Source organism: Bos taurus, chromosome 9 (genome assembly GCF_002263795.3).
Source record: "Bos taurus isolate L1 Dominette 01449 registration number 42190680 breed Hereford chromosome 9, ARS-UCD2.0, whole genome shotgun sequence".
NCBI classification, from domain to species: Eukaryota; Metazoa; Chordata; class Mammalia; order Artiodactyla; family Bovidae; genus Bos; species Bos taurus.
In genome coordinates, this window is record NC_037336.1 from 87,049,399 (window position 1) to 87,064,094 (window position 14,696).

General features: G+C 48.8%; 1 protein-coding gene across 3 annotated transcripts; it reads right to left on the bottom strand.

Moving 5' to 3' along the window:
• Positions 1 to 305: 305 nt before the first annotated feature.
• ULBP21 (UL16 binding protein 21) lies at positions 306 to 7,763 on the bottom strand. Of its 3 annotated transcripts, NM_001168608.1 has the most exons (6): positions 7,183 to 7,270; positions 4,402 to 4,440; positions 3,472 to 3,735; positions 2,821 to 3,096; positions 1,584 to 1,716; positions 321 to 434 (listed from the first exon to the last, which is right to left on the bottom strand). In NM_001168608.1, the coding sequence occupies exons 1-5, from the start codon at positions 7,268 to 7,270 to the stop codon at positions 1,601 to 1,603; spliced, it is 783 nt and encodes a 260-aa protein (NP_001162079.1). In that variant the 3' UTR covers positions 321 to 434; positions 1,584 to 1,600. The 3 variants fall into 3 exon arrangements, with proteins under 3 accessions (XP_024852303.1, XP_010806977.2, NP_001162079.1); XM_024996535.2 differs by lacking the exon at positions 1,584 to 1,716 and having other exon boundaries at positions 306 to 434; positions 7,183 to 7,763; XM_010808675.4 differs by lacking the exon at positions 4,402 to 4,440 and having other exon boundaries at positions 306 to 434; positions 7,183 to 7,757.
• Between the last annotated feature and the right edge of the window lie 6,933 nt (positions 7,764 to 14,696).

Below are 14,696 nucleotides of genomic sequence, written 5' to 3' on the forward strand. Positions count from 1 at the left end.
ATTCTATAAAGATAAATCACAGTTTTTTCATCATGTGCTGTGTGTGCTTAGTCTCTCAGTCATGTCCAACTCTTTGTGATACCATGGACTACAGCCTGCCAGGCTCCCCTGTCCATGGGATTCTCCAGGCAAGAATACTGGTGTGTGTTGCCATGCCCTCCTCCAGGGGATCTTCCCAACCCAGGGATCAAACCCAGGTCTCTTGAATTGTACGTGAATTCTTTACCGTCTCAGCCACCAGGGAAGCACTTTTTTCATCATACTCACTCTCAAAACATAATATGGAACAAAAAAAATTCATCATCTCTCATTAAAAGATTTGTATTAAAAAATATGCAAACTATGCAAACAGCAGGAGATCAAAGGGGGCCAAGCAAAGACTGAGTCCTGAGGCCAACAGAACACCTGTTTGGGCTTCCTGGGAGCAGCATCACCTGCAGAAAAGAAAGAGGTGTTGGCCCAGGAGATTGAGGAAATTCTGTCTCTATCCTGGGGCTGCCCCTCCCCAGCCCCCCTTCCAGACCCGCCCTCACTGAGGGGCTTCTATGTCTTCCACCCCCACCCCAGGCCCAGCAGCTTCTTGTCATCTCCTCCTTCCTTCCTGCATCACAGAGTCACCCCAGGCCTTGACATCCCCTGCTCAGGCTCAGGACTGCAGCCAGTGAGGAATCAATCTGCTCCCTTTACTCAGGTCTGGATCCTCCCTGAGGGGGTCCTAAAGGACCAGGGAGCAGGTCCCCGGAGGAGGGGCCTTGCTTCCTGACAGCCCTGGGGGGCTGCAGGCAAACCTCCTTCCTTTGCGCCCCTCAAGCCTCTGAGAAGCACACACAGCTCTCAGGACCAGGGTCCCTGCCCCCATCTGTTCCTGGTCCCCCCAGCTGGGCACCTCCACCCCAGCTTAGGCACCCCCATCCCCAGACACCTCTGCTCAAGGCAGGGCTGCTCAGTGATGGAGGCTCTGGGTCCCCAGGAGGCTGGTGACCTGCAGGCCACACTGAGTCAGAACTGCTGCTGCTCCAGGAGCACAGGCCTGGCCTCAGCCCTTCCCACAGTCGCTGCTGTGGGGCTCCTGCCTTGCCTGCTTGACCCAGGCCACTTCCTGTGAGAACAGGCCTTTGGAGTTGGGTCTGCAAAGGCCTTCCCACCCCTTCCTCCTGGGATGAGAGCCCGGCCCCTCTCGTCTTGGCCCCTGGGTGGGTCCCCTCCCCGCTGACACATCATGTGGAGCCCCCATGCTGCTCTCAGCCCCCGTGAGTCCTGCCCTCGCCCTGAGTGCCTGCTGTTCTCACACCACCTACCGGGGCCCTGCCAGCCAGCAGTCTGTGCTCAGTCAGGGGACTTGGCTAAACCCTCTTAACTTCAACAGGCCCCCAGCCACCCCCCACTTCCCACTGTCATTTAACAGTGAGGACCTTTCAGAACTGAGGCCAGAGCTTGTCCAAGTTCTGCTCTCAGGTGATATGGGGTCTTATTCACCTGCTCATTTCCACGATGAGGCGGTTCAGTGAGGGCAGGGGTTGGCTGGGATTCACCTTACCCATCCCACACCAGGCCCTGTGCCCCTGCCTTTTCTCCCTCAGTACCTGCTCCTGGAAAGGACTCAGCCTAGGAAAACAGTTATGATGAAACTGGTGAGGACCACGGGGAGGATCCAGGGTTTGGACTTGATGGGTGGGGCCATGGGCTGCACTGTAGGGGGGCCTGTGGTCGGTGATGCTGCAAGGAGAGTAAGAGTGAAGCCCTTGTCCAGACCCCAAACTCGGCAGATGCCTCCTCACCCCCCTGACTCAGAACCCCTACTGTGCAGACAGCTTGCACCCATCACATGGAGGCCCCTGTGTTAGATCCTCAGGCGAGATGGGGGGAAGGGAGGAGCCCAGTCCTCACGGGGCTCTGACAGCTAATGGGGGAGCAAGGTTTCCAACACAGCCACTCATTCCTGCTGTGACATCAGAGATATGAGGATGAAGTCCTCGGGAGCTGACAGCAGAGGTGGTATTGACAGTTTTCCTGAAGTGGAATTGGTGACATTTAAAAGAAGATTTTGGAAAGAGGGTACAGTGAGAAATAAATCCCAGATATCAAAAAGACGTCTACAGGATTTGGATCAGCAAAAATCTACATTCAGTAGTCCAAATGCCTGTGCTGTGAGGAGAGATGTCAGGAGGTGGAAGAGGAAGGAGGATGACAGAGCATCCTGGATCATTGTTCTCCCAGGATCAACTCACTTTTTAAATTTTTTTTTTACATTATTTTATTTTATTTTTATTCATGACCAAACCATTATTAATTGGGGTATAGCCATTAACAGTGCTATGACAGTTTCAGGTGAACAGTGAAGGGATTCAGCCATAGATACACATGTACCCCTTCTCCCCTAAACCCCTCTCCCATCCAGGCTGGCACATAACACTGAGTAGAGTTTCATGTGCTATACAGTGGGAGCTTGTTGGTTATCCATTTACAAATAGCGGTGTGTACATGACCTTCCCAAAGTCCCTATCTATCCCTTCCCCCGGGTAACCATAAGCTTGTTTTCTAAGTCTGTGAGTCTCTTTCTGTTTTGTAAGTTTTCTTGCACTATTTCTTTTTAGATTCCACATATAAGGCATGTCTTATGATATTTCTCCTTCTCTTTCTGACTTAAATCACTCAGTATGACACTCTCCAGGGCCATCCGTTTCAGGAACAGCTCACTTTAGATAGGTCACTTTGCCAAAACACACACACACAGACACACAGACACACACATGCACACACAGACATTGGGTCCATATCACCTTGAGTGGACTACCACTTCCTTATACTCGTCTCACTTACCTGAGGTCTTCAACATTTTCTCCCAGCACACCATAAAATCCTGAAGCCAGGCCCGACAGTCTCCCATGGAGACCTTCTTGAAGAAGTCGGTCACAGCTCTGTCATTCTCCCACTTCTCTTTAATCTGTCTCCCTCTAGAATGATCTATTGTCCAGTGCCCATTCTCTGAATCAAAGCGGAGGCACATTTCTCCATTGAAGCCGAACTGCCAGGATCCACTGATGTGTCCATCTTCTTCACAACGGCACGTCATCCTGCCCTGCAGGGTCAGAGGGTCTGACCCCATCGAGGAAAAGAAAGAGCTCAGGCTCTGGACTTGACAAATTCTTTGCCTCACTGTGGTCCACCTCCCCTGGGCCCAGGTAATTGGCCCTGTTCTCTCCTCCAAGGTCTGCTCCTTCCACTGGACTACTAGGGAAGGACCAATACCCAATTGAATTTTTTACCCATAAACAATGGATGCAGCCCCTTCAGTATTTGGACTTCCTAACTCACCCCTGGACTCGATGGACATGAGTTTGACTTGATGGACATGAATTTGAGCAACCTCTGGGAGTTGGTGAAGGACAGGGAAGCTGGCATGCTTCAGTCCATGGGGTTGCAAAGAGTGGGACACGACTGAGTGACTCAACTGAACCGAATTGAACTCACCTCTGGCCGTGTGTTTCTCCGGTATAATGTCAGGCAATTGCCCCTTGAGGAAGTTCCCAATGTCTCTCAGTGTTTCTGTCTGTGTTTCCCAAGTGTTCGTAGTTTTCACCTCTTCTCCCAAAGGACTTGTGGATTGGATCTTGGTGCCACCACAGTGATAGGAGAGAAAAACATTCCCATCGACCTGGCCTTGAACTACACACCACGGCTCTCCAGGACTGGGGTGAGGATAGACGGTGAAGTTGTAGCAAAGAGAGTGAGCGTCTATGAAGGAAAATGCAGGTGAGGGCAGGTTTTGGAGAAGACCCATTACCTCTTCCCCCAACTTATGTGAGAGCAGAGTAAAGCTGCAGAGCTGGGTTGGTAGAGCAGGAAGGCCCCCCTGCCCCCTAACACCACCTACAGGCTGAGCAAGTGGAGAAACCACATAACATTATCTCTACTCTGCTCATAAGGCCAACACAGAACCCAAAGCTGCAGAAAGGAGAATTCACAGGATTTAGCAAGGCCAGGGAGATGCTGCTGATCTACCACTTTGATGGGTCTTGGAATCCTGGAGAAGGCCTGGCGCACATGGCATGAAAGAGAAAATCCAGAACTTCCGAGGCAGGTGGTAGAGAAGGGGATCAAAGGCTCAGAGAAGTGAATGTGCCAGGGCGGGCACGGTATGAAAGGGCAGGAAAGTGTGCAGTCCACCAGGCTCTATGGAGCCCGAGAGGAAAGAATGGATGAGAAGCATCTCCAACAGCTCAAGGGTGACTTTTGCTGAAGGTCAGGGACAGTGGTGGGATTGGTGTTCCTGTGTGCTTCCAGCAGGAGTGAGGAAGGAGAAGGGGAAAGAGCTGATGCCAGGTGGAGTGCTCTATGTCAGCAACAAAGCAGATGCAGCGGCCAAAGTGACCAGAGAGCCCCACTGTAGCCAAGACTTACTGCAGAGAGTACGTCGCTGGCTCACAGCACAGGGTGGTCCTAAAGGCAAAGAGAAGAGCAGTGAGCCCTGTTAAAAACTACATGATTGAAAGGAAAAATTATATAAAAAAATAGAGACAAACACAAGGCTGGATGTTCAGGAGGCTGAGTGCAGACATCCCAACAAAATGTCTGGGTCCTTTGTGCAGTATCCAGCACTGAGTCAGGTCTTATATTCAGAATCCATCACTAGAGACAGAGATGCCAGGCATCAGCAAGGAGGGCCCTCCTCTCACCACAGCAAGTGCAGAAGTCCTTCTGGCCTTTGGAAGCCACACGGTCATTGACTGGGGTAAGTGTACACTTGGTAGAGAAGCCACCCCCACATTCATAAGGACCTAGAGTGGGACTCTTATCATGTCCAGCAGTCTGAAACATCATCATGGCCCGCCTGTTATTACTGTGGTGTCTGAGATCTGTGGTAAGGAGTACACATCTGTCCCACGTGCTGCCCACAGGAGTGTCACCCATTCACTGGTCCTCATAGTGCTCATTTCACATTCACTGCATTTGCAATATGAATGAAAAATCTTCACAGTTAGTAAATTACCATGGGGTGAGGGCTACCATAGAAGCGATTTCCAAGTTCACACTTCTGACACTGACCTTCATCCCCCAATAGTACATGTAAACAATATCATATTCTGGAGAAAATGACAGAGAGGAGTACCAATCTACAACCCTCCAGGGCTGAAGAGTGTCGTCCCTATCCTATCTCCATTTAATTCCCAGTGTGGCCATAGATTTCGATAATTGTACATATGATATATTTCAGGCTCTGCAGACCATAGTTTTCTGTTACAACTGCTGTCCTAGCACAAAAACAGTCACAGACGATTGGTGAATGATGATTTGCTTCTTGGGCAGATGACCCAGCAGAACCTGTGACGTCAGAGGTGCTATGTGCCGAATATGGCATTTTACTTGGAGGTTCACAACACAGACCCTTTATGTCCTGAAGCAAGGCCATGTGATTTGCAGTGGGGAATACTACAGCATTTCAATGTGGCTCCTGGTATGGTCCTGGGGGCTGGTGGAGGTGAAGCCTCTGGTCATGAAATGTCAACGTTGTCTATCATGATCTGGGCTCATCAACCCCTAGTCATTAGTTCAGATAGACCAGCCACCATAGGATTAAAGCGATATGGTGGTTTGGCATAAGAAGGGCCAGAGGCAACAAATAGGAAGAGAGCAGCAGGTGGCTTAGGCCTGACATCAGAATTGTAGGACCACTATTCCCTGGGGCCTGCCCTGTGGTTCAGCGATATGGAATCCGCTTGCAATGTAGGAGCTGGAGTAGATGTGGGATCTATCCCTGAGTGAGAGAAGATCCCATGGAAGAGAGCATGGCAAGTCACTCCAGTGTTCTTGCCTGGAGAAACGCTTGGACAGAGGACCCTCGTGGGCTATAGTCCATAGGATCACAAAGAGTTGGACATGACTAAAGTGACTTAGCATGCACACACTATTCCCTGCTCATGCCTGAGGCTTCGTGCAATATCCCCTATATCTCCATGGACCAAGGAAGCCATTCTAGAGCAGAGGGGTCAGGGGACAGTAGCCCATATCTGCTGGACCCACACTCCTTTCACATTCACACCACCCAGAACCTACAAGGTAGGACAGAGCAAGTTTTTGGTTCACTAACAGGCAGCTAAGGCATCCCTTGCACTAGTCCTTAGGGGAGGAGTCATCTGTTACTGTTTTGTGACCCAGGGCAGTCACATTGTTCTTTTGCTTTTTTCAGGTCGTCTTTTCCTGCTCTTGTAGCACAAATGTGGAGATGCATAACACACACAGACACCACATGGCCTGTGGAGACCAACAGATTTACTCTCTGTCTTTTGAAGAAAAGGTTCTCCAACTCCTGTCTTAAATATAGCTATAAGAGGCCACTGTCTCCATAGTCTCAGGGAATATGAATGTGGGACCAAAGGGTAGAAGTGGGGGTGCCCGTCCTCACCCTCGTGCCCTGTGTCACACACTTTGGGAAACTCTTCTCCCATCTCTCCTGCTTTACGTCCTGGGGGCCAGGCTGGGAGGCTTCTGCTGGGGTGAATTCTCAGGCAAGAGGATAGGGTGCCAGTTGACAGAGGACAGGTTTAGGATCCCTTCACAGATGGGAAGTTGTTGGAGGCCCTGAGGTTCTTTGGACGGGGAGGGATATGGAAAAAATAGTGTTGTAACCAAGCAGGACTCTAAGGAGGCTTCCCAGGACAGACTCCACCCATCTCCCCGCCCCTCCCTCCTGCGCTGGCCCCCCACTTCCCGCCCAAGTGGCGGACTCCACCTAGACCCTTGCCCATCTCCCGCCACCTCTCCTGCGGCCAACGCAACTGGTCAGACTCCACCCAGCCTTCCCCTGAACCGCGTGGGTTCGGTCCCTCGGAAGCGGCCGCCACCTTTCCTGCACCCGCTTCGGTGACTCTGAATTCCGGACGGGGAAACCCGGGGGGGCTGCAGCAGCATTTCGTGACGCCGACCTGGCTCTTTCGTCTCCTTGCCTTCCCTCCCTTCCTGCTGGGATTGATTTCTTTTTCACCCAGATCTTGTCTTTTCCCTGCAGGGGGACGGCAACCTGCCGCGAGTCGGGGCGGGGAGCAGGAGCCCAGCGGGAAAGGAGCGCGCGGAGCTTTAAAGCAGGGAGGCGGCCTCGCCGCGGCGTTCCCCGAACCGCCTCGGACACCCGATCCGGTCTTATGGCCCCGTGTCCGCTCCCCAAAGGTTAATCCCCGAACTCACCGCCTAGCGCCGTGCAGAACCGGAGAGCCACGAGTAGCACCTGAGCCGCGAAACCAAGACGCGCTCCGGGGCCAGCCTTCCTGTCCATCACCACGTGGAAACTGGTTGGATCCGACCTTGCCGGGAGCTATTTATACGAGGGCTAGCCCGGCATCAGTCCCTTCTCCGCCCCCCTCACTGACGCCGGGCAGTAGCCGCGCCCTCCCAACTCACTCCTTTCTCCTCCAGTCCCTCAGCGGGGGACTTTTCTCCTCCAAGACATTCTCGCCTCTCAACCTTCCTCCTCATTCCCGCCTGCAGTCTTCCTGCGGTGGTGGTTTACTCGCTCAGTCGTGTCTGACTCTTGCGACCCCGAGGACTGCAGCCCGCCGGGCTCCTCTGACCATGGGGATTCTCCAGGCGAGAGTACTTCAGTGGGTCGCCATGTCCTCCTCCTTGGGATTTTCCTGACTCTGGGATCGAAGCCGGATCTCGTACGTTGCAGGATGAGTCTTTACTGACTGAGCTTCGAGGGAAGCCCTGCTTTTCTTAAAAGACTCAAGATTGCACCCTGCACCGCACCCCCCCGCCCCCAAAAAAAACCACCACCCCCACCGGAAAACTCTGTGGATCTCTTGAAAGGGCCTGGAGAGAGCCCTTAAGTGCAGTGTCATCAGCAATATATTTTCTAGTACTTTCTGTCCGAGAGTAGTCCTAGACCTTTTGTGGGCCAAAGTAACTGTTCATTAGGAAGTTTGAGGACTGAGGCCGGAATCCGATTTTCCAGGTTCCGCGTGGAGACCGGGATCCAGCGCTGCCACCGGGCGCCCCCTGGCGGTCTCTTCCGGCTGCTTGTTCTACTCTGGTGCGTTCGTGCATGCGAAGTCGCTTCAGCCATGTCTGACTCCTAGTGCCCCATGGACTTTAGCCTACCAGGCTCCTCTGTTCGTGGGGATTCTCTAGGCAAGAATACAGGAGTGGACTGCAATGCTCTCCTCCAAGGGATCTACACTGTAGCCTGTGTGATCCATTTTCTTCCCCCTCATAATTTACTTTTATGCAGTGTCCAAGCAGCATTGAGCATCTCACGTTCACGTCTCAGGGCTATCCACTGATGAAGAGTGAGATCATCCATCACTCGTTGGGACTGACAAGGCCTCCTAATTCTTGGGAAGTGGGTCTACCAATAACATTGAGAGGTCAACATCTGTGATAGAGGGCTCCATCTCGCTGTTATCATGGGGCTCTTGGCCTCTGCTAGCTTCAGGGGTGAGTGAGCCCTGACCTCGGAGGGTCGTGCTGACACTTCAGCACGGGCAGTGCTCCATTTCATGTCTTGTCACTGAGTGACTCTGGGTTCCCTATTTATAGATGTGGAAATAGATTCGAGCAGAGTTTTAGGGAAGTAGCAAGAGCAATCAGGTGGAGTTTCATGTTCTTAGAAGTATGCTCGTTGTCAACACTCATTAAAATTACCTCCCAGTTGATTCCACTCTCATCTGGGGTCTAGACTATGTCCAGGTGCCAGGAGCATGCACGGGTGGGGGTTGCCAGGCCTGTCCAGAGAGGCCCATCTTCCCCTACCTGGCTGTCCTGACCAGGACTCTAATGCTGTCCTTCTGCCTTTCTCCTGCTCTCCTAGTCATTTGCCTCTTCACCAGCCTTCTCCACTGGGCTACGTGGTCCCCATGTTGCCTCTTGCCAGAGATTACACCCAGGGCCCTGTCCCCAGGCCTATGCATGAGTCTTCCCCTGACACATCGATCACCTGAACCCACCAAGTTGCTGCCCCACCCAAGCCTGAGTCCTGTCCTCCTCCCAGCCCCCATGTGTCTCTTGTTCCCAAATTGTTACACACCAGGCTCTTGGCCTCCTTCATCAATAGAAATCAATCAGAGGCCAGACAATAGAAATACATTTCTTAAAAGAAATTGAGGCATGGCTTTACTGGGGGTCCTGGTTCAGCAGAGGGGACAGAGAACAAATGACAGTTTCCTTGCTTGCTCACTCCCCGAGGTGGTGGGGTGAGCTGGTTCCTTCTATGGGGTGAGGGGAGAGGTGTTCCCAGGGGTCAGTCAGAGGGGTGGCTTCGGGGACTGGCTGAACCCTCAAGTGTTGTGTGCTGGGGGCATGTGAGGCATCCTGCTTTTGCTCTGGGCTCTTGAAAAGTGGCAGTTAGGCTTTTCATCTCTTTGTATCTTTCTCCCAGAATAGCTTCAACTACTCCAACTAAAAAACAGTCTATTTTTAAAAACCTTTTTATTTTGTATTGGGTATAGCTGATTTACAAACCGTGTTGGGATAGTTTCAGGTGAACAGCTAAGGGACTCACCTGTACACATACATGTATCCATTCTCCCTATACTCCCATCCTGACAGGGCAGTCACCTAACATTGAGCAGAGTTGTGGGTTCGTTCTTTGTGCTGGGAAGATTCCCTGGAGAAGGAAAGAGCAAACTACTCCAGTGTTCTTGGTTGGAAAATCCCATGGACAGAGGAGCTGGCAGGCTACAGTCCATGAGGACAGAAAGAGTTAGACACACACAGAAAGAGAGCACACACACAGACACACCATGTGACACACTTTGGTCCTGGACAGTTATCCATTTTAAATAGAGCAGGGTGTATATGACCTTCCCATACTCCCTAATGATCTCTTTTCCCCATCCTACCCCTAGCAACTATAAGTTTGTTCTCTAACTAAGTTTGTGAGTCTCTATCTGAGAATGCAAAACGTCCTTAATTGCTGATATGAAGAAAGTTTTATGGGTTTGGATGGAAGGTCCAACCAACCACAACATTTTCTGAAGCAAAAGCCAAATCGAGATCAAAGCCCTAACTCTCTTCATTTCTATGAAGGCTGAGAGAGGTGAAAAAGCTGCAGAGGAAAATTTGAAGATAGCAGGGGGTGCTTCATGAAGTTTAAGGAAAGAAGGCATCTACATAACATAAAGTGCAGAGTGGAGTAACTAGACCTGATATAGAAGCTGCTGCAAGTTTTCCAAAAGATTTAGCTAAGAGAATCTACGAAGGTGGCTCCACTGAATCAGAGATTTCCAGTGTAGACAAAATATCCATCTATTGGAAGAAGATGCCTGCCAGGACTTTGATACCTAGAGAGGAGTGGTCAATGCCTGGCTTTAAAGATTCCAAGAACAGGCTGATTCTCTTGATAAGGACTAATGCAGCAGATTATTGGAAGTTGATGGCCATTTACCACTTGAAAAATTCTAAAGCCCTTTAAAGTTAGGCCGAATCTGTTCTGCCTGTGCTTTGTAAATGAAACAGTGAAGCCTGGATGACAGCACACCTGTTTACGACATTGGCGCCAAATGTTTTAAGTCCAATATTGAGACAAATATTGCTCAGAAAGAAAGATCACTTTCAAAATATTACTGCTGACTGACAAAGCATCCAAGAATGTGATGGAGAAGTACAATGAGATTCATGTTATTTTCATGGCTGCCAACACAACATCCACATGGATCATGCAGTAATTATGATGTTCAACTCATAGTATTTAGGAAGTACATTATAGGCTATAGCTGCATAGATAGTTATTCCTCTGTTGGATCTGGGCAAAGTCAACTGAAAAATTTCTGCACTGAATTCATTTTTTGAAAAAACTTATAATCTTTAAAAAAAAAATTTACTAATTTATTTTTTTGGTCGCATTGGTTTTAATTGAGGCATGCGGGATCTTTGCTGGGTCATGCAGGAACCTTCATTGCAGCACACAGACTCTCTAGTGGTGTCGCCTGGGCTCAGTAGTTGTGACACGTGGGCTTAGTTGTTTGGCGACATGTGAGATCTTGGGTCTCTGAACAAGTAGTTTTCTGAACAAGTATCAAGCCATCATTCCTTGCATTGGCAGGTAGATTCTTCACCACTGGACCACCACGGAAGTCCCTTTACATTGGATTCATGATTATAGATTCCACTGAAAACAGTGAATCACGGGAATAGGTTGAAATGTCAACATTAATGTGAATATAGAGAAGTAGATTTCTACCATCACAGATGACTTTGAGGGGTTCAAGAATTCACTGGAGAAAGTATGTGCAGATGTAGTGGAAATAACAAGGAAGCTAGAGTTAGAAGTGGAGCCTGAAGATGTGGCTGAATTGCTGCAATTGCATTATAAAGCTGAAGTGAATGAGGGTTCATTCTTATGCATGAGCAAACAAAGTGGTTTCTTGAGACAGAAACTGCTCTTGGTGAAGAAGCTATGAAGTTTATGGAAATGACAACAGAGGATTTAGAATAGAACATAAACTTAGTTGAAGAAAGCAGCAGCAGACTGCAGAGGATTAACTCCAATTTTCAAAGAACTTCTACTGTGGGTAAAAACACTGTTAAAGGGCACTGCATGCTCCAGAGAAATCTGTGAAAGGAAGAGTCAAAGGATGTGGCAAACTTCATTGTTGTCTTCTTTTCAGAAATTGCCCTACCCACCCCAACCTTCAGCAACCACCATCCTGATCAGTCAGCAGACAGACACTGAGACAAGACCCTCCACCAGCAAAAAGATTTTGACTTGTGAAGACAGAGATGATGCTCAAACTACTTTATTTTAGAAACAAAGTGTTGTTAATGAAATTCTGTATATTGTTTATTTAGTTGTAAAGCTATTGCACATTTAACAGATGTCAGACAGTGTCAATTAACTATATACAAAGTGAGAAATGAAAAATTTGTGTGATTCACTTTATTATGATATTCAATTTATTGCCCTGGTCTGGAACACAGCCTGGACTATCTCTGAGGTTTTGCTGTATCTACATGGCTTTTGGTCTACATTTTGCATCCGGAACTAACATTGGGTTGGTTGTGTAGTAAGAAGGACAAACGATCTACTCGAGATACACTGAAATACACATCTCAGGACAGGATTCAGTTTTACTCCTACAAACAATGTACAAAAACTCCTGTTATTGCATTTCCTGTACCACTTGATCCAGATTTATTTTAAAGGCTGTCAGTTATATGAATATATGAGGATATCCCAGCAATTTTTTGTCAAGTTGATTATTCAGGATATGTTCAATCTTTTCACAGGTTTACAGTTCTATGAAGACCTACATGACCTTCTAGAACTAACACCAAAAGAGATGTCCTTTTCATCATAGGGGATTGGAATGAAAAAGTAGGAAGTCAAGAGATTCCTGAAGTAACAGGCAAGTTTGGCCTTGGAGTACAAAATGAAGGCAGGAAAAGGCTACTTTGAGTTTTGTCAAGAGTACACACTAGTCATAGAAAAACACTCTTCCAACAAAACAAGAGAAGACTCTACACATGGACATTACCAGATGGTCAATACTGAAATCAGACAGATTATGTTCCTTGTAGCCAAAGGTGGAGAACCTCTATACAGTCAGCAAAAGACCTGGAGCTGACTGTGGCTTAGATCATGAGCTCTTTATTGAAAAATTCAGACTTAAATTGAAGAAAGTAGGAAAAACCACTAGGCCATTCAACTATGACTTAAATCAAATCTCTTATATTATTCAGTGAAAGTGACAAATAGATTTAAGGGATTATATGTGGTACACAGAGTTCCTGAAGAACTATGGATGGAGGTTCATGACATTTTACAGCAGGTGCTGGCCAAAACCATCCCCAAGAAAAAGAAATGCAAGAAGATAATATGATTTCTGAGGAGGCCTTACAAATAGCTGAGAAAAGAAGAGACGTGAAAGGCAAAGAAGAGAAGGACAGATCTATCCATCTGAATGCAGAATTCCCAACAGTAGCAAGGAGAGGTAAGAAAGGCTTCCTAGATGATCAATGCAAATAGAGGGGAAAAAACAGAAAGGGAAAGCCTAGAGAGCTCTTCAAGAAAATCTGAGATACCAAGGGAACATTTCATGCAATAATGGGCACGATAAAGGACAAATTGAAAGGACCTAACAGAAGCAGAAGAGATGAAAAGGGGGTAACAAAAACGGACAGAAGAAGTGTACAAAAAAGGTCTTAATGACCTGGATATCCACGATGGTGTGGTCACTCATTTAGAGCCAGGTATCTTGGAGTGTGAAGTCATGTGGGCCTTAGGAAGAATTACTAAGAACATAGCTAGTGGAGGTGATGGAATTCCAGCTGAGCAATTTAAAATCCTAAACGGAGATATTCTCTAAGATGGCAGAGGAATAGGACGGGGAGACCACTTTCTCCCCCACAAATTCATTGAAAGAACATTTGAATGCTGAGCAAATTCCACAACATAACTTCTAAATGCTGGGAGAGGACACCAGGCACCCAGAAAGGCAGCCCATTGTCTTTGAAAGGAGGTAGGGAAAAAACTATAAAAGATAAAGGAGAGACAAAAGAGGGAGGGACGGAGATCCATCCTGGGAAGGGAGTCTTAAAAAATAGAGAAGATTCCAAACACCAGGAAACACTCTCACTGGTGAATCTTTGGCGAGCCTTGGAACCTCAGAGAGCAACATAACCAGGAGGAAAAGTAAATAAATAATTAAAACCCACAGATTACGTACCTAAGGCAACTCCCAGCGGAGAAGCCATGCAGTCCCTTGCGTCCGACACTAGCAAGCGGGGGCTTGGCAGGGAGGCACGGGTTGCATTGCTTAGAGTAAGGACTGGGCCTGAATGCCCCGAGGGCAATCTGAGGAAACTAACTTGAGATAGCAAGCCAGACTGTGGAATAGCTATCCTGTGAAAAGCCCTAACCTAAAACACTGCCAGGGCCGCTCACAGAACAAAGGACTGAGCAGAGCTAGCTGGCTGTGGACTGGCCCGTCCCCCGCCGGAGACAGACAGGCAAGGGCAGCCAGAGCCGGAAGAGGGCAATCGGGGCCCCAGAGATGCATCATCTACCAAACTGCAAGCAGGCTTCATTGCTAACCAAGACTCCTTGGGATTCTGGACGGTCTACATCCGCCGGGAGGGTAACAGCCAGAGATCAGCTCCACAGAGGAGACACAGGCACACCTGAGAAGGCGCGCCTATTGTACACCCAGAAAACTGAGCCACTGAGACGGGGGAGGGGATAAGTAGCAGCCTGCCAAGCACCTGGTCAACTAAGCTGCTTGGACAGGGGAAGGGCACAAAATGCAGGCCCAATCAAGTCTGCGCCTTTGTGGAGTACCCGAGAACCTGAACCTGAGTGGCTTTGACCTGGGAAGTGCACTCAACCCCGGACCGGCCTCAGACAGTTCCTGGCAGAGCAACCTCGAGCCTGAGCAGTGTAGACGGGGAAAGCTCACACGCCATGAGCAGGGGCAAACCCAGTGTGGCCGAAACACTGGGAGCACTCCCCACAGATGCCAGTGATATTTGTTTGCCATGTTCCTCCCTCCCCTCAGCACGACTGAACAAGTGAGCCTAAAAAAAAGTGATCACCACCACCCCCTTGTGTCAGGGTGGAAATTAGACACTGTTCAGACACTGTAGAGACCAGCAAACAGAAGCTAAAATAAACAGAGGGAACCTCATTGGAAGTGACAGTTGCAATAGATTAAAACCCTGCAGTTAGCACCGACTACATAGGAATGGATCTATAGATCTTGAGAAGT

What these genes read in the sequence shown, in the direction of transcription:
- ULBP21 (NM_001168608.1), bottom strand. Translation starts at nt 7,270, where the DNA reads ATGGACAGGAAGGCTGGCCCCGGAGCGCGTCTTGGTTTCGCGGCTCAG. An exon ending in GTTCTGCACGGCGCTAGGCG is followed by an intron (nt 4,441 to 7,182) that starts GTGAGTTCGGGG and finishes CTTTGCCTTTAG; the next exon opens with GACCACCCTGTGCTGTGAGC. An exon ending in GGAGAAACACACGGCCAGAG is followed by an intron (nt 3,097 to 3,471) that starts GTGAGTTCAATT and finishes CGATGGGGTCAG; the next exon opens with ACCCTCTGACCCTGCAGGGC.